General features: G+C 40.3%; 2 protein-coding genes across 2 annotated transcripts; both read left to right on the top strand.

The window, feature by feature from the left end:
- The first annotated feature begins 9,371 nt into the window (after positions 1 to 9,371).
- On the top strand, positions 9,372 to 12,219 carry lim2.1 (lens intrinsic membrane protein 2.1). The gene is made up of 4 exons (XM_026372661.1): positions 9,372 to 9,546; positions 10,562 to 10,711; positions 11,124 to 11,258; positions 12,158 to 12,219. The coding sequence occupies exons 1-4, from the start codon at positions 9,372 to 9,374 to the stop codon at positions 12,217 to 12,219; spliced, it is 522 nt and encodes a 173-aa protein (XP_026228446.1).
- Positions 12,220 to 14,509: 2,290 nt separating this feature from the next.
- On the top strand, positions 14,510 to 16,178 carry bsx (brain-specific homeobox). Its single transcript, XM_026373008.1, has 3 exons — positions 14,510 to 14,753; positions 15,265 to 15,455; positions 15,927 to 16,178. Exons 1-3 carry the CDS (start codon positions 14,510 to 14,512, stop codon positions 16,176 to 16,178), a joined length of 687 nt encoding a protein of 228 aa, XP_026228793.1.
- The last annotated feature ends 3,832 nt before the right edge of the window (positions 16,179 to 20,010 follow it).

The following is a 20,010-nucleotide window of genomic DNA, read 5'->3' as shown; positions in this document are numbered from 1 at the left end:
CCCATAATGACCTGTCCTTTCTGTCAGCAACAAAGCTGGGAGTGATTGGGGCGTGAGATCACACACATTTAAATCAACTGGATGAGTGCTCTTATTGCTGTGAGCCCCACTGGGGGGGACAGCACAATGTCCTGCTTGTTCGCTGCCTCCATATTGGTCCAGGACAGGCTAAAGTGGCTGCAGTAACTGCCACACTCCTCATTAGATTAAATCACTGTTTACAATGTGACCATTGGCACTATGTAATTAGTTCAATACCTGTTGTGTAGAGTGAAATGACTGTGTGACTGATGACCAGTCTTTGTGTCCTGGTCCTTAAACTGTCTTCTTTTAAACTGGAAGAATTCCAAACGTAGCATTTTCTATATAGTTTCATTTAAGGTACAGCAAGTTAAAACTCTAACTAACTAAGTTAAATAACTCTGGTCATTGTTCTCATTTCCATATGATCTCTACTATTTCATAAAGGCTATTTTAACCACTTTGTATAAGACATTTTATTTGACCATGTCATGTGACAGTGGTACAGTATGTTCGGGAGTCACCGATCCTCACTAGCTGCAAATGGAGCCTGTTATTCAACAGGAGGGCAGTACGGTCCCTAGATATGAGCTACATCTGCTAAAGTGTGAAGAAAACACAGTTCTTCTTTCACATTTTAAGGGTTTCTGAACACAATATACAAGTCAGAAAATCATCACTAAAAAAATGTCTGAACTATGTACTGTAGTCCTGCCGCAGCACCTGTCTTCTCCTTGACCTCTTTGGACTGCTGAGCCATAGTTATTATATGTATTAGACTATTCTGCTTGATATTTTAATATGATAAATCATCCTACATCAAGAAATGTTGGGATCTGAAGCATCAATACGTCTGTCAATCACTCTACACGTCACTGCAAGCTGTACCCGCTGGACTCATTCAATACTCCTAAAACTAAAATACAGTCACAACTAGGGTTATGTATGAAAAAGAACTGCCTGCAGCAGGATTACATTACTGTTGACATAATGAAGATATGTTGATAATTGACGTAAATGGCTCAAATCTGTTTATACTGAACAGTTCAGTAAAATGTCACTGGACAATTCAGCATCTATGTTTTGTGGCTACAGTCCTATTAAACATTTTAGTGGTTGTGTTAAGACACTCACAGCACTCCATTAACTTTTACACAAATCCATCTTTCTCTGACCAAAAGGACTGTGAGTGTCTGGAATTGAATTGAGGTCTCTACTGTAACAGTCCTGGACTTTCCATGCTGACCATCCACCCTAACCTCGCTCTTCCAATGTATTCTGCTAATAATAATTGGAACATGTTAGGACAGCTGCAGTAGACGATGGCGCTAGTGTAGGGTTTCTGTGTCTTGTCCAAGGACATCTTAACTGCTCTGCTAACTGAGCTAACTGCCGCCCCAATCAATCAGAAAATATACTGTATCTGATCATGTTCCCACAAAGATACACATATAATATTATGTCACAATCATTTTTTTCTAGTCCGAAACACCTGCTTGGTGGATCAAAAACAAAAGCGTAGGGAACAAACTGGGTTTTCAGATGTGTCCATGTAACCGTGAACATTGCCTTAGTTCTGCTCTTCCTTTCAGTGCAAACCCTCTCAGAGACAGGAAGTGTTGGACTCAGGGGGTGGCCTGTTGCTTGAATGGGAGCGTTTGCTCTTGGAGATGGAGTCCTTGGCTAGTGCCTGGATCCCCGCTGGAGCAGCCGAACGGGCCTAAGCCCCTCTTTTCTTGCCGTCTTCCCTGTGGATTAAATGGCTTTCGTTCGACTCTTTATCCTTGGCTTGCCGCCAACAGGAGTGGCATTTCACCTCTCCTTCCCAAGGCCTCAGCAGACGAGGCAGCGCATTTCTGTTTTTCTTCTTGCTCACTTGGAAGAAGCAAATGACCAGCAAGAGCTCAGTTAGCAACATGTCCCTCCTTGCCGGGGGGCCCAGGCCAGCGCTTGTTCAGACTGCATGAGAGATCAAGTCGGCCTTGTAACAGCAAGTGAGAGAAAAGGGTAAATGAAGGGTGGGGGGAGGGAGGCAGCATCTGCCCCATACAGATTTGCTTAATTGGGTTTGACTCCAACAATTACAGGGTAATAATGGCCTTTTCAACCAGGCCACGTCGAAGTGAAAGCCAGTTGCTCCACGCACCCGCATGCTGTCAGATGGTTTATAGCAGAGAGTGAGTGACAGAGAGTGGGGAGCGAGAGAGATGGGGGAATTCGCAATGGACTTTGGTTAAGCAGTGGTTATTGAGTCTTTGATAGGACTCCAGGAGGCCAGGACAGCAACAATAACAGAATTAATGGGCAAGGCACGATGAGAATGTCAGCTCAGCGGGGCGCTGCTGTGGCCTTTGAGCTGCCTTCTGACGCCTCTGTGATTGTGCTCTCCACAACACTGTGAAAAGCCTTGACCTGCTTGTTGGTGGATCTGGTCTTGAATGCTTTTTTGTCTTTTTACAAACCATTGTGCTTATCATAGAGCAGTACCCTAGAGTCGTTTCTCTGAATGAGCGAGCGATGCAACAAGGTCATGATCAAGTGGATATAATGTTGCTAATGTGAACACACACACAGTTGTCAGGAAATTACATGTTTTACAAAACACAACTGGTAAATTCGATACAGAAAGTGACAGTGGAGTTATGGCAGAGGAGGCAGCATGGTAGCTGAGCTCTAACCTGTGCTGAAACAGGAAGACTTTCATCTTCAGTGAGGAACTGCTGTAAACCTGCTAAAAAGTGGATATACTACCATTATTGCTAAGTTATGATCAATTATTTCACACCACGATTTCCTTACGTTTAGTTAAACAGGACAAATTATAGCTTTGTATTGCAGCTTTACCTGCCAATGTAAAGTAAAACATCATAGACAAAAACAAAGACGAGACAAGAGTTGTGGAAGTATGAGAAGGCTGACTTGAAATTACTTTTAATGCGGCATATTTTCTGTGTCTCTCACATTCTGTGCATTCATTTGTGTTTTTGTACATATTCTTATTTGGCTTGGGTTTTATTAGTTGTCAAAGCATGACCTGCAACAAAGGTCCTAAGCAAGAATCAAACCAGGTCTGTGTGATTAAGATTTTAATTTCAATTATGATTTTGGCTTCCAAACTATTGAAATGAAAACAAAGTAATGGAGAAACAAATATTTAGTCTGGCACATTTTGGTTTTCATTGATGTTCATGTGTTTCTGTATACATCCAACACACACACCCACCCTACCTTTTTTTCCAGCAATGTTCTTCCCTGTGCACCACAGAAGTCCCCCTGTGCCAAGCGACAGTCCACGCCATGGTTCAGTTGCTAGTAAAACATAAACATAGCATCCTGTCCATTACAGCACGAGAGGAACCAAAAGATCTACTTAAATACAAATCTTTAGGTCAGTGGTCAGTAAAGGAACCTGGTCTGAGTCCAAAGTGTTTCACATTAATGTGTGACGGATTTTTTACAGACACAGTGTGACCATCTTGGAAGATATTAGTGGGTCCTTCAGTTGCTGCATTTTAGGTTTTATCCCAGTTAAAAAGGTGGGATGTTACGCTAAATGTTAAATCCTGAGGCATGGCTGTAAATAGAAGTAGCTAGATAGAGTTACGGTTGGTTCAGATTAAGGTAAGGGGGAAATTCATATGTGCAAGGAAAGAGACTTGATCTCCCGAGAGTTTACCACAGGATGTAACGCAGACAGTGACAAAAACAACCTCAAAATGCAGCAAAGCTGAAATCTTCAAAGATGAGGAGACACACAAACATGCCTTTATTCATCCTTCAATAAATACACCAAGGTCGGAGGCGAGAAGTCCATGCACGAGTCCCAAGTACATCATCTCAGCTATCGCGGGCCTGGTGCACTCCTCTCAGTTTTTGAAACTCTGTTTTACACTACTGTGCATGTTACCACATGATAATATAATATATCAGTGAAGGATTCTAAATATCAAACCTTGAAGCTGCACTACAAACAGCCTGAGGTTCAGTGCAATTAACTGGCTTTATTATTCCTCATTGCATTGGATTAAATTACATTATTCGCACATCGTCTTCCTGAGTAATATTTGGATTCACATTCTGAAGAGACACTAGATTTGTGCTCCAGAAAACACAAATAAATATGTACTCTGCTCTGTGATGTTGTAAAGGACAGCATGTCACTCTTTGTGCACAGGAATAACAACAAAACCCACAGGTGCGACACACACACACACACACGCACATAAAAAGTTTTCTGTGTGGGCCAACTTGTATGGACTTTAAAGCACCCTGCTGTCAGTCATGATTAGCTGTAACGATGGGCCCATTTTGACACTTCAGAATCAAGTCTTGGCAAATAGCCCTGGGAAGAGGAGCCACATGCTACGAGATGGCTTTTCCCTGATATAATTTGTGGCTGCAAATTACAAAACAGAGGCAGAAATAATGTGTAAAGTCAAGTTTGGTGAGGGAGAAAATGGAAAAATTTAGGGCTGTGTGCCACTCTAATGGATATCCTTGTGGCTGGGAGAAAATGGGACTCAATAATGTGTCCTTAATGTCTGCCAGCGCTGTTTCAGGGAACGTATCAGAAGAAATGTCCCCTGCCATTTCTGCAAGCAATCACTTAATGGGATGGGCAAATCTCAACAAAATGGATGTACTGATCTATTTCTGGGTTTGACAGATGGAGTGAATCTGTGGCTCCTGGAAAACAAAAAGAAAAAGCACGAAGGTGAAGAATACAACAGATAAAACCAGGCCTTTCATGATTCACTCAGCTACAGAGCATGCCTGCAATGTTTGTGTGCGACTTAAGTGCAGACACTGACAGGAATTTCAATTATTTCATTAGGGAGGGAAAATGAAAAGACTTAAGTGTTGTGATTTCTGCAGTCTTTCATAGATCAATCTAATGTGCGCTCACATTGGAAATCAACCAAGATGGAAGAGGGGCAAGTGAAGTAGCGTCTTCCTAAATCACGCAATTAAAATGGCAAATTAGTTTCTTGATATATTCATTTAAGTGGTTAAGTGGAAAGGTTTCTCTCCCCGTCCACGCGGCTGTCTCATGGGTGGGTGTGGAGAGGCAGCGCCATCCACATGCTCTTATGATTAGAGCTGCCGTTCATTTGCTGAGAAAACACTGAAAGCACTTTTGCACAAATTAGCCATTTGAAGGCTTGAAAATTCAATTCCGAGCAGTTGATTTAACCATTTAGGCAAAGCGTAGCTGGAACGTAAAGATTTAGAAGCATTTTGCCTGCTAATGTCGATAACTTTCAGGGGCCATTATAGGTTTTTGTGGCCTTTTTTCCTTGTGAACGGCACAGCTGGAAAATATCAGCATTTCACCTCACTTTTTAACTTGTTCCTGTCACCTTCTCGTCCCCATTTGCACATTATCTATAGGCTCTTCAGCTGCTTTGGTGTTAGAGGTTGGACATTCTCCATAATGCTGTGTAAGAGCTGTTGGTAGTGTCCAGTATTTTTTCAAAGAGCTTATATGTAGATAAGATGAATTTAGTAAAAGTAAAGAATATATAACACTGAAAAATATAGAAAGGTATGGGGAAAAAGTTAAGGAAAACTTCAGGATTCCAGGATTAGACTGAGGATGTGCAATAAACAAGACATACATTTGATGACTAGCTCTCAATGTTGGGTTTTCATGTACTATGTGACTCATGTATTTTTAATAGTTTACTTTGACATTGACAAGTTTAAACGCACATTTTGAAAATATTTCTTCAAAAAAGATCACAGAAAACTTAAAAGCTTCTTGTTAAAAGCTTACAGTCGTGTGCCTGTGTTGAATATTAAAAATGCCCATGATATTGTTTTTGCAAGAAGTTTTGTTATAGATTTGCGATTATTAAAAAGAATAAAGTGTTTTTAGTTGAGTAAAGACTAAAAAAACACCACAGTTGGAGTTACAATAACAGAGAAACAAAATCTCTTTTTAAAACTCTGCTAACACAGTAAATATTGACATGACATCTGCAATTCACAGTATGGAAGAGAAACATACATATCTTGTGGTCAGCCACGTTGAACTCCAAATGTTCAATTTCAATGTGCATCGAATGCAGCAGTAGCCAATGAATGTGGCTGAAATCACTCATTCACCACACCAGGAGCATTGCATTGTGGAATTGGTAGCACAAAATAGTTTAGTACACAATACAGTAAAAAGGGAGGGATTCCAAGAGGGGGAGTTTTTTTGTTTCACAAAATAAACTTTTTTAGAAAAATTAACTAGTATTTTACTGTTACCAAAATATTGCAGATGTTTTCAGGAGCAAATGGTAAATTAACTGTTCGCTTATCCACTGTAACAACTCATGCACCATTAGATCTTCCTCAGTCAGGGAAACATGTCTGTATATATTATAGACTTTATATTCTGTAAATAGAAAAGCGATGATTCGTTTTACAGATAGAGCTGTCATGAGAATGCATGAATTAGCTCAGACAGACAGCAGGAGCACAACAGACCAACGTGAGAAAGGATTTCAGACATGCCCAAGCGGAGTGACTTTACCACAACAATGCAGACTCGCCAGGCCACACACTCTTTGTAATTAGTCTCGTCACATTACGTTGGCGAGTGCTGCGTGAGCTCCTTACCTACCCATGATACCACATAAATGTAGACTTTCCATAACAAAATTAATCTCTCAAAAGCTGGATGGATTCAAGAAAACATGAATTTGCTCTTCTGTCACAGAGGCATATTGTCCACTTTGATGGTGCATGGGAGGATATCAAATGCCCTCCTGGCAGCCACACTCCAGATGGAAGAAAATAGGCTGTGGTCTATAAAAATGAAGTTAGATGTAAGTACAGCACTCAAATCTCGGGGAGAAAAATGCTTTTTCTGGGGCATTTGTTGTTGTCAATTGGTCTGAGCAACTTGCTGTAATGCAGGTAATGGAGCTACTCTTCTCCTTTCATCTTTGCCGTTTGTGCGCGTGTGTGTGCATCAGAGCAAAGGAAGGCCTGGCTGGATATGGGGGAAGAGGCACAACAGGAGGAAATACAGCGAGATGATGGCCAGAATGAGGAAAACATCAAGTCAGAGCAGAGTGAGGGGATCTGTACTGATGTGAGCTGCTTCTTCAATCATCTGCCGGCTCCATTTATCTTCGGTGTTACCAGCTGTCACAGTGGAATGTCATCAAGACAATGATGTCATATCATTCAGCAGTAGAACAAATGAAGGCGAATGACTGGTCTCTGTTTCCAAGTCGTCAATGACTTACCCCATTACTTAACATGTCATGTTCACATTGTGTCTACGTAATGTATGTTTACACTTGACTACATTTAAATGGGTTCCTGTCTTTCCCACACCACAACAGACAGCTACCAAAAACCTCCTATTCAGAACTGACAGTAAACACATTTGTTTTTGTTTTTTTCTTTTACATATAGCCATCTATCAATAGATTTTTTTGGGCTATGCTTGTACAGCTCAGCATTCTTAACCCCAGGTCCACTCCCTATTTATTATTTATTATTCAGTGCCGGTTATTTACTGTAGATGCTCATCTTGAACATTTATTGATTGAGTGCCAACAAGGAGAAATATAGATGACAAGTTACTGTTGTGGACGTATTTTGGACAGGATCGGCTGAAACAAGAGTGTGTGGGTGTCCTCAATTTCAGTAGTTTTCTCTGATGTCCCACTGTTCAAAGCACTGCCATTGCACTGCAGCATAATGTAAATTTAAGTAAATATTAAATAAATCATAATTACAAAAAACATAAAATGTATCAAATAATCTCACATTGACTGCAAATGTGACCAAAATCAACTGGAACGAATTTAGAAAAAACATATTTAGTGTCATCAAATGAGAAAAGTTTGAACTTTACAGTATTATAAATAAATCGTAGTATTATTTATTAAACGCTGTGACAATGTCAGCTTTTAGAGTGAGACCATTTACAAGCAGAGCAGCTAAAGGCTGGAGATTAAATGCCCCGTTTGCCCTCCACTGAAACCCATTCAGCCCTTCACTTTCAATTAAAACCATGAAGTCATCAGTATTACTTCAGCTTGCCAAGCTTTGGCCTTTTCTGTTTTTTCAGCAGATTCCCAAACCACGAAACCGGTGGGGGCTGATTGGCTGGTGCTCGATCTGGCCTATTGTCTCAGTGCTGTGTTTGTTGGAGCCCCAGTTTCCCCCTATTCATCCCTTCAAACGCTAGTGCTATTAGCCTGCTGGAAATCTGCCTTGCCTGGCATTATAGGATCTTGCTGTATTTTGTCAGGCGGCTCTGTCTTCACAAACGGCTTCTTAAAAAGGGGTTGATCACGGTAAGATCATGTAGAATTTGTCCAGTAACTGTTTTTTTGATTTATTTACTAGATTTGGGTTTGAGCTGTATTTCCCATTGTGTCATCAGGTGTTTTACAGAAATATAACACATTTGAAGAAAGAATTGAAAAAGGAGGTTTATTCTGAAAAGGTTGAGCGATGCGACTGTGTGACTGAGAGGAATCTGTCAACCTCGACATCTGTGCCAGCCACGACCAAGGCCTCTGTCTGACAGGAAAATTAACTTAACTGCTTGTTTGGAATGGTTTTATCACATCTAGGAAGAAAATGACAACCTAGAAGAATATTAAATTAAACTGGCTGTCACATGAGTTAAAGAAATGATTAGGATTTCCTGTATGCCGCATGATGTTGACATTGTGAGACAATTTTCATTTGTTTTCAATGCTGGGGATCTGAAAAAAGTGCTTTGCCTCAGATTGAGACAGCTGCTGGAACTTGCCAGAGAGGGTGCTCAGGGGGAAAATGTGATCCAGTGGAAATACAGAGCTCTTCAATGAATACAGGGCTCTTCAATGAGCATCCCGTTCAGGTTTCAGACATAACAAGATATAGGCTCTATCTATCATCCTTTCCCCCCAAAAAAAAACATCCAGGACGACTCTCCATGAGACAGAGAGGACGGCCACAGGATATTGCATCCAGGTGGAACAATGAGCAATAGATGTATCAAGTATCAAAGCATCGCTGGACTCGATAGAGGCTAGATGTGCGTGTGTGCGTGTGTGTGTGTGTGTTCACATTGTGAGTGTGGGGGGGTGTATGTAAAGCCCATCTTCAGGGACTGATCTCCCAGAGAACAAAGTGGAGCGTACACACACAAGCGACCCCGCAGCTCAATCCGGTGGAAATAATATGTTCATTACAAAGCAATTACTGACACTTACACCCTCTCTCCTTGAAGTGTGTGTGTGTGTGAGGGAGAGAGGAAGGGGGGGGGTCCTGCCACTGACCGCTGATTCTAAGCCACCTTATGTTCCTCTGTGTGAATGTGTATTCTTGTGTGTGTCTGCAGGTGCAGGATGTACAGCTTCATGGGCGGAGGGCTGTTCTGTGCAGGCGTGGGGAACATCCTCCTGATTGTTTCCACAGCAACCGATTACTGGATGCAGTATCGGCAGGCCAGCAACTACATGCACCAGGGCCTGTGGCGCTACTGTATGCCGGGGAAATGCTTCCCTCACAATGACAGCATTGGTGAGTTTAGATGATTAGGAAACTACTAACTTTATTACTGTTCAGTCAATATGGGGCCAAGATGGCAGCTGGACTAACCTGGAATAGTTCTATTGAAGGATCATAAAATCATAATTATAAATAACATCTCTTTTCACTGGATTTCTGTCAAATATTACAGAAATATGTGACTCAAGACGCTTCCATAGGAGCTCTATGTTTCAATTCAGGACAATGTAAATGGCAAAGGCAATGTATATTTTTGTTTAACCAGAAATACAAAGCTGTGACACCTGAGATTTCAGTTTTATAATTATTTCCTGTATGTAAATTAGGTTACACATGGTTACCAATTAATTTTTCCTACACTGTAAATTCTCATTCAGGAATTTTGTGGAATTAATTAAAATATTTTCAATTAACCAACATAAATGTTTAGGTTTTATATTTTCAGGCTAATTTAACTCAAATTATGTTGTTTTTATTGTCAGAAATGAATAATGACTTATTCTTATTTTCTGTCTTTTAACTTTCAAATTAGTTGAATTAATGAATTTTATTAAATTAGGTTATGGTTGTGTGTGTGTGTGCCTATGTTTACTAAACCACATAGAATGTTCAATAAATAAACAATGAAATCTAATAAATCTAATAAAAATAAGGTTCAGACGACTGTTTAAATGAACACAAAAGTTCCCACAACATGTGTCCTGTGTTAATCCAGAATGAATTCCATTCTCTGACTTGAAATAACAACTTTTTTGATGAAGCACTGAAATAGAATGATTGTAGTTTTTGGGTCATCTTAACTTTTAAAGATTCACATCATCAAGAGTTAAATAGAACTCTGTATTAGAGGGTGGTTGTTTGATTCTGTTACAGTAGTCATACTTGTTGAATTCCCATGTTATGTCATTCATTTGGTCTATTTTTTATTTGTCATTTGCCGTTCTTAGTAACCAGGGTTAGGGTTATGTGTCAGACACCTCTGTTGACCCCACCAGTGACTCTTATTGAACTTTGACCTATTCCACAGCCCACTTAGACGCCACCCGCGCCCTCATGATCCTGTCTCTTTTGGCTTGTTTCGTCGGCATCATCATTGGCATCATGGCCTTCATTCATTACTCCTCCTTTGACAGATTTGATAAAACCTTTGCTGCGGGCATCCTGTTTTTCATCTCATGTAAGTTCCTCTCTGTTGGGTTTGTGCTCGCTTTGGTTGGAACCTTCCATTGTATTTAAGGCAGGCTTTTGAAAATTAAAAATAATAATGTAGCAGTCATGAAGTAATAGCATTTTGATGATTGAATTATCAGCACAATTTCATAACAGAGCTGAGCTGCTTGTTACATTTACAGAAGACCTCATTCATGTCAGAGAGGTTTCATTAAGCTCCTATTTTAAATGCTTTGTTTTGCATAATTTGCTGTGGAATGTTTTTAGTATAAGTGAGCTCATTTAGAGTGTATCTGAGGTTACAAATCAAACGTATAAATACTGAAGAAAGTGACTGCAGCAGTAATAGTTGGCTATTTTTCCAGTCTTTATGAAGCATTTAAAAATGAATCACTTGTTCTTCTTTCTTTCCTTCCCAGGCTTTCTAGTGTTTCTAGCGATGGCAGTGTACACTGGTGTAACGATTAACTACTATGGGAAACGCTATGGAAACTGGAGATTCTCCTGGTCCTATATAATTGGCTGGGTGTCAGTAGTGCTCACCTTCTTCTCAGGTAAACACACAGCCTAACAAACCAAACTGCATCAGGTTGCTTAATTTGTCAAGGTTCCACTCCTGCTGTGTTGAGTTTGAAATTTAGTGGCTGTTTTCTGCAAGGTAATTTAAAGGCTATAACGTTAAGTGAGCTCCTGGATAAGCAAGTAAAACACCCAGTGAAGTGTAGATAATGTAGATAAGAAGTTTTTAGCTCATTTTTAAATTCTTCACATGCTGTGCAGGACTTGTTACTGTCTCAGTGATGGAGTATTTTCCAGGCTTGATGTGGCTGATGTGTCCTCATCAGTTGCTCCACAGCCTCAGATACAAATAAAAGAACCATTAAATGTAATTTTCAATATCTTAACATTGCATAAAAGCGTCAACTTGATCTGCTTAGTTAGGAATGAAAACTACTGAATATGGCTCAAAGACTGTGTTGCTGTTGAACTAAAACGACTCTGACCACACGTGTTTCCCAACATGCACACTTTATCAACTTAAATACTTTGTTTTTAAATCACACAGAATCATCATGTTGTCTACTTACAATTAAAATCATTTCTTTATAGTTACATGTAATTTATATGTGCTGATGGAAACAAAATCCTAACCTCTCCTTGCAGGAATCCATTTATAATATTTAATACACATATTTCATACATATTTGTATTTTTCTACAGCCACACTGTAGAATATATGTCATGCGCAATGACGGCAGAAAACTAAATGGCACGAAGCCATTTTAACACAGGTGAAAATGAAGTGTACAGTTTGGAGAGTAGGCCTATTCACACCAAACACATGGTGTCTGCTCGTTTTTAATTACAGTTTGAAGGATAAACCTTTAAAAATGCCTGTACGTGATATTTTCTGATAGATAACAGAGACTCTGTTATCTCTCTTTCTTTCCAGGTATATTCTACATGTGTGCCTATCGGATGCATGAATGCCCTAGGAGCGCTAACTCTCATTAGAAGACCTGAACCGACATGAACCATGGATTCAGAAGCCGCATCGAGACTAGATCCTGCACCAGTGGACTATGAAGAATGTTAATGATTCAAATAAATCAAATTAAAAAAAAAAACGGGGTAAAATGTGACTATTTATTTTAACTTGTTTTATGTCTTTTATTTTGTTTATAGTATGATGTGTTAGTGTTGGCATTACTACAGAGAACAAATCATGTATCCTGCAATTATAAGTATCCTATGTCAATTATAACATATAGAGAAAGACAGACACAGATATAATCACTAAAAATGTTTTGGAGACATAAAGTAAACGAAAAGAAGCGTTTCTAATTGACGATAGTACGATTCTGTTGTTATTATCTTATTATTATCTGTTATAGATTTAAATCAACGAAACGATGGTAAACAAGATTAGAATACTACACATGTATTTCTGCTGTGTACCATACATGTGTATCATTATTTATGCTATTAGGCGTCTCCTCATCCTTCGCTGCGGCGAACCTCTTATCCAAACGCGCCACTTAGCGCAGTGACGCACAGACTGACCGCGGCTCAACATTTCCTTTAATGAAATGGCCACAAAAAAAAAAAAAAAAAAAAAAAAAAGCGGCTTAACCTGCGCCTCCGCAGCAGGAGCCCCGCAGACGACTTCATCACCATTTGTTTCATTTGGGTTCTGATTTCCCCCCCTAAAAGCAACTTGTGATCCTGGCGCGCTCGGCAAAAAAAAAAAAAAAAAAAAAAAGGGATTTAACGCGCGGGCCAGGTGCAGCGGGGTCATCTCCATCTGCTGTGGCCATGTGTTTAAAAGTCTTTAACCTTCCTTTACATTTCAAAAATGTAGTTGAGTCGTGGAAGTTTGTTTTTCTCAGAAACCAGACGAAATAATATTATTTCTTTTCAAAACGACTTTTCCAACACTTGGTGTGAGGAGTGCGCACGAGTTGTAGCAGCTGTAATCATGCAGGAGTTCTTACTGTGTCGTCTGGCATCAGGAGGAACTAATGTACAGTCTCCAGCATGACAACATGTGTGTGATTTGCAACCGTCCAACTGCACTCATTTACATTTTCAGCGCACGCATCCATTTAACACAAACCCACGTAAACTAATGCAGCATAACGCGTCGGACTGATTCCCAGTAATGAATTTGTTCTCCCTCCGTCTGATCAAATGGAAATCCTGTGCTCCAGCACAAGGATTACAACTTCCGCTCTAACATCTCCCTTAATTGCCTAATAGCATTGCAGCATGAATTCTGCCTACATTAAGACACTTTCACATTAAGCGGCCTGATTGGAAATGTGACGACAACACCACATCAACAAATTACAGCGAACCGCTTTCTTTTCGCAAATGGCCACAGGAGCGGCACTTGTACTCTCCCAGATTTTAATACCGACAATTACAGCCAATTTGGGCGGAATTACTAGACAGACCTGTAGCAGCCTAATCCTCCTGTGACACAGGCTACATCAGTTGATTGAAAAAACTACTAACATGAATGAAGAGTGCAGAAGTTTTCCGTGACAATTAAAAACCCATGTTTCACTCAGTGCATGACGCGCGGGGCTATAGGAAGTCATTAATAACCAGCTCCCTGAGGTCTTAGTGAGTGTTACAGATATATCACAGGGATGACAGGAGGAATATTATTATATATGTACGTCCCTTACATTAGAGCGCATCACTGACAGACCTCAGAAGAGCTTAGTTCATTATTCAGCACCATGGCGAGCGCCCGACGGCACCGCGCACTAATCGCTGCAGCTGCAGGCCCCCTTCATCCATAACCCGCGAGCAAGTTTCTGCAGAAACGTTGTTGGATGAGCTGCATTTCAGCTAAAAGTGTGCCTTAATGAAACCGCGCCGTTGCTAGGCGACCACGTAAGCGCAACGAGAATCGAACTCGGTTGGTTTTTAGCTGCTGTTCAAATAAAGTGATGCGGCCGCAGGTGCGCCGCTGATCTGGAAGCTGTCTGCTTTTTATTCAACAGCTGAGAACGAGCCTCAGCCAATGAGAGAGAGGAGCCGCTCCCCCGCAGCTCCTCTTCCCTCCGCCTATCCGCGGCTCTAATTGGCCGATGCGCAAATCAATTCCGCTCCTCCGTCTGGATAAATACTTGTTGGAAATGTGCCCTCCCACTGATATCCATGTAATGCTCGACAAAGTGTCATTCACTGACCACACACAGGGGCTGCGTTTTAAGCCTGGGAGACTTTTGGTGGAGACGCTGATGCAGGTTTAAAGGCAGGAAACCAACAAAGCACAAACCAAACTGACACCATGAGCATGAACTATGCGTCTGCGGCGCCTACGCAGAGGTCGACGTCGTTTTTCATTGAGGACATCTTATTGCACAAACCCAAGCCAGTGAGGGAGGTCATTCCCTCGCCGTTCTGTAGCTCCCTGACCTCCCGGATGCCCATCCTGGAGTACGGATACCCGTTGATACCAACCCCAATCCTGGCGCCACATCCGCACCATCCCCTCCACAAGCCAGAGCACCACCAGTACTTCTTTACATCTGGTAAGCAGAGCTTAGAGGCCTGGAGAGGAGAGGAAACTTGTGTCAGTGTCAGTGTTGCTGCTGCTGGAGAGTTTTGTGTACAGCTATAGTGTTGTAGTATTTGATCATTTAAAACCAAACAGGGAACAGATATTAATCTAATTTAATATAATGTGACCTTATGTAAAAATAGTGATGTGCTGTAATAGACGGACTGAATTTATTTCTATTTGACTGCATTATATTTACATTTTTATTTATTTCTATATTTTATTTTATTCATTATAAACTGTATTTTAGCTCATACATTTGCATTTTTATACATTTCTGTTTGTCTTAATTCATGTTTATATTTCATGCAGGTTGTTATTATTTCTCAAATTATTCAGTGGAAGAAATATTGAAGTTTAAAAAGAATAAAAGTCGCCTGTTAAGTCAGTAACTGTGATATTTAGTTGCTCCGCTGTGTTCCTATTTCTTGTCCAGTTGTTTTTTTTTTTTGGAAAGCTACAGTTTGATGTGTCCCCTGTAGGGATGCAGATGCCGGCCTTGTTCCAGCACCACGCAGACTTACCGGGAAAGCACTGCAGGCGCAGGAAGGCCAGGACGGTTTTCTCCGACTCGCAGCTCTCCGGCCTGGAGAAGAGGTTCGAAATCCAGCGGTACCTGTCCACGCCGGAGAGAGTGGAGCTGGCCACGGCGCTCAGCCTGTCCGAGACACAGGTACACAGACCTGCGGCGCGCACGCACGGGGGGAGGCTTTGTGTAGGGCAAAGTGGGTCTCCTAGTAGATGATGGAATAAATAAAAATCAAAAAATGAAGAAATAAAAAATAAATAAAGAGCCAACACAGAATGATGACACACATGGAGGCAGTGCAGCAGAAGAACAACGAATTAACTGTTTTGTTTTTTTACCAGCTTTTAAATTACTGTTTATGCACAACTCCCAGTGAGAAATACATATAATCAATGTAGGAAAGAGTTTCCAACGAGTATTCATCCAAACAGTCATATTAATAATTATTATCTCTATTACAGTAGCCGAAAAATACATTTAAAAATAATTGTGGCCTTTATTGACAGATTTGGATTTTTGTTGTTGTTGTTGTTGTTGTTTTTTTATTATAGAAAAACAAACAAATGTTTTCTTGAGCTTGACACCCTTCGTACCTTCTCACCCTCTCCCGTGCAGGTGAAGACGTGGTTCCAGAACCGCCGGATGAAGCACAAGAAGCAGCTGAGGAAGGCGCAGGACGAGCGGAAGACGCCCGGAGACGCGGAGCGGTCCGGGGAGAACTCGAGCGAGAGCGAACTGAACGACAAGAGCGCGGAGGAGCTGAAGCGCGGCCTGGAGCCGGACTCGTACCTGCTGGAGGACAACGACGAGGACGACGACGACGTGGATATCGAGGACGACGTTTGCTCCCCGGACCATTTACTATAGTAGGCGGCAGAGTGGGCTGTAAATGTACATGTACTGTAGATAGCACTGGTTTAGTTTGACTCTACATTCACAGAGTAGAAGTCACCAAACTGAACACGGCTGCGCGGCGTTAGGAGCTCTTCACACGCACGGCGGCCGCGGAATTTTTACTACTCGCTCTTTCACTCTGTGTAGAGAATATTCTTGTTCTGTCCGATGAAACACTGGCTATAAAATATTATTATTATTATTATTATTATTATTATTATTATTATTATTATTATTATTATTATTATTATTATAGCATGATTTGACTGTAAATTGTCTTGCATTCCGTGTGTACAAATGATCCAGTTGCTCTTTGCTTTGTAAAATCATTGCACCTCATCTATTTGCACTTTTTTTCCCAAACTACATTTTCCATTCTGCTATTTTTTTTTTTTTCTACATTGGACATTTTCTTTTGCTGGGGGCTTTGTAAAATCCAGTTTTGGTCCAGGTCACTGTGTTTCGGTGACTTTTCTTTCTATTTTTGTGTGTAAATATATATAAATACTATATCAATAATGAGCCGGTTGACTTTCTTGTTCCTATTTGAATGCCACAGTGCAGCAGGAATGACTCTCTGGAAGCTGTGGCATTAGCAGACTGCTCCTCACAGCGTGGAGCTCCGCTGTGAATGAGAGGCCGCCTGTTCTCCAGCCGCGCGTCCTGCCCGGTGGCCGGGGGCCCCGCTGCGCGTTAAGACAACAAGGTCAAACGCTAAACAGAGAAACTTCCTCCATGCAGGAGACACGTTAAGATGGTCGTTTTCATTTCCTCACGAAACACATGTTCATTTCCAGAGAATCCCTTGATCAGGATCAGTTTAGTTGAGAATCAAACTCACTTAACTAGTTGTTATTTCCAGCGTTTCAACGGCCTTCAACAGAGGGAAGAGATTAGAAATTCGTTTTTGTTTTGTATTTGGGGGTCATGTGGATTCTACACTGAGCTGGGAGCACGAAGGTGAACAGAACACTTATTTTACATTGTTCTCATATTTGTGCATGTTTGCATTAGTGGGTTGGTTGAGGACACTCCAGCGTGCAGGGAGTGATGCGCCAGGTTTTGGTGAACTACTGTTCAAGTCGTTTGATAATACAGACAATGATAATGTCTAATATGTGAATTCTGCAACCTGCTATATATATAAATGACCATGGAAAAATGAAGCCTTAAAGAAAGCATCATTGTCCAGACTCAGTTCTGCGGGAATAAGCAGGTGTTTATTATTCATTACAGTAACAGATTTAACAGCATTTTCATGATGAGGATTATGGAGACTTTTTATTTGTAATAAATTTTATTACATTTTTCTCTCTGTTATGTGATTGGACATGTTTAGAATCACAGCAGCTGTGCAGCTGCACCTCTTCCTGTGTTCCTCTGAATGTTCTGGATGTGAAAACACATTAAATTATTTTTTTTTTTACACTATTTCATTAATTTATTAAATTACAAAATAATCAAAATAATTTACCACTGGTCTATGGTGCAGGAACGTTTTCAAATTCAAATGTTTAAAGTGTTTATTTCTCAGATGGCCATCATATGGACTGGCAGAAAATCCACTTCACCTGTTTTACCACAAGCTGCATCTCTCGTTGGACATTTGCACAACAACATGTAAACCTCTCTTCGTACTGGACTTGCCATCCTTTTCTGCCTTTTGAAAAGCAATTCATGTCGTCTTCAAAATGTGATTCTGATTATCAGGCGGCAGAGAATAGGCCATGCAAAAGGTGATCAATTAAAAGATTAAGCGGTTTGCAACACATGGACGCATCTGCATTTGGGCCTAATAGCAGGGCCATCAGCTCATTTTCAGGAAGCCTGCCGCCTACTGAAAGCGTGCTTCTCACATCAAAGCTTCCACGTCTGCTTTAGCTTCCCAATGGGCAGAAAGGGATGCTAATTTGTCCCCCTTCATGTATAGTGGTGAAAGACTCCTTCAATTAACTGGATTTCAATGGCAAAAAACGAGGAGGTGGGACCAAAAAAAAAGATGCAAAGAGACTCAGTCTGGATAGGCAACATTTCTCATTAAATTAAAAAGGGCTTCGTCATTTGTTTGGGACTATGCATCTGAGGACTTAACACTAAAAACACAGAGCTTCAAAGAGTCCATGATGGGTTAAATAGAGACTATAATCTAATTAAAATATTGCACAGAGGTAAATAGTGCTTTGATAATGATCTGAGGGTTCAATTAGTAAAATGAGCTGCTTGAGAGTGTTTTGTGTCGGGGTGGAGTTACTACTTAGAACACGGCTCCCAAATGTAGGACTAAGACCAGATCATGTGAGCTTCAAAGTATCTGCTTTCATATAAGCAGGTTTTTCTACACTGTACAGAGAAGCACTGAAATAGAACAACGAAGCCACAACAAAAGATTTGGATTAAGACAAATAGATGATGTGACTAAAATAACAAAAATGGAAATCGTCTGCCTCTCTGAGAAAAAGAGAGCGTGCAGGTATTACGACCAGTGGTCTGGGATGGTCAGAAGTGGGGAACAAAAATGACAAAGGTCACTGTTGACATACAACTACTATACAAATTTCATTAAGACAGTGCTTACAGTAATATCTGTCTGCTGAGCAGGTAAACACTGTGCCAGCGTATAGTTTCACTATACCTGCTCACTTCATATATACAATAAGCAGACGTAGTAAGTAACTTAGTATACCTACTCAATATTGTACTTGATTACAATTTAGAGGTACTGGAGTTCTTCATGTATACTCGCCCTCTTTCCTGGAGCGGTCTTAATCCCATAATCTCGATAACCCGATATATATTTATATTTGAATTTGAAAAGTAATCTTATATATATATAAAATATTATTAATAATGTATATATATATTGACACTATATATATATACACTGCCCATCCAAAAAAAACCTAACTAGGTGAGAACAGATGAGAGCCTCCTATTGGACAATAACTGCATGGATAATTATTCAGCTGGCAACAAGTTATTTAAGCCTAACTAATGCAGTGAGTAACTCTAATTTCTTAAACAACCATGTTGAAAGACACATCCTGTGGTCGTAGAAAAGGTATTTATCTGTTTCAGAAGAGTCAAATTATTGACATGCATCAAGCAAAGAAAACATTGCTGAAAATTCTAAACTTGGGTTAACAACTGTCCAATGGAAGAAGGTCATGTGGTCTGATGAGTCCAGATTCACCCTGTTGTGATGTGCTGGAGAAGCCGCCCGACTCTCCCATCATCAATACAAGATCTTGGCAAAAAATTTATGCAACTCTGGACTAGAATAAATGTTGTAACATTGCCGAAGCTTATTAAAACAATGCCATGGTGAATGCATGTTGTAATCAAAGCTAAAGGTGGTCCAATAAAATATTAGAGTGTGTAACGTTTTTGTTGTATATACAGTGGCAAGAAAAAGTATGTGAATCCTTTGGATGTCATAAATTATGATTATATCTTTATCTAGGTCAAGCGTATTAACAAATATAATGTGCCTACAATAATAATACAAAAGAAAATCTGATCTTCATGTCTTTATTGAGAACAACCATAAAAACCTCATAGTGCTAGTGAAAAAAGTATGTCAACCCTGAATAATTGGAGCTAATTGGAGTCAGGTATTAGCATTCCTGTAAGAAAATTATTTTGAGGGTGTGGACTAGAGCTACTTCAACTGACAAAAAACACTCTGACTTTTTGAGCTTATGTGAACCATGCCTTATGAAATAATCTACGAATTAAGAATTGTTGATTTACATAAAGCTGGAAAGAGGTACAAAGTGATTTAAGAAAGTAGACTTAAGAAATTCAC

This window comes from Anabas testudineus, chromosome 14 (genome assembly GCF_900324465.2).
Source record: "Anabas testudineus chromosome 14, fAnaTes1.2, whole genome shotgun sequence".
In the NCBI taxonomy this organism is placed as follows: domain Eukaryota; kingdom Metazoa; phylum Chordata; class Actinopteri; order Anabantiformes; family Anabantidae; genus Anabas; species Anabas testudineus.
Note: the sequence above shows the minus strand (reverse complement) of the source record. Positions and strands in the feature narration are given on the sequence as shown.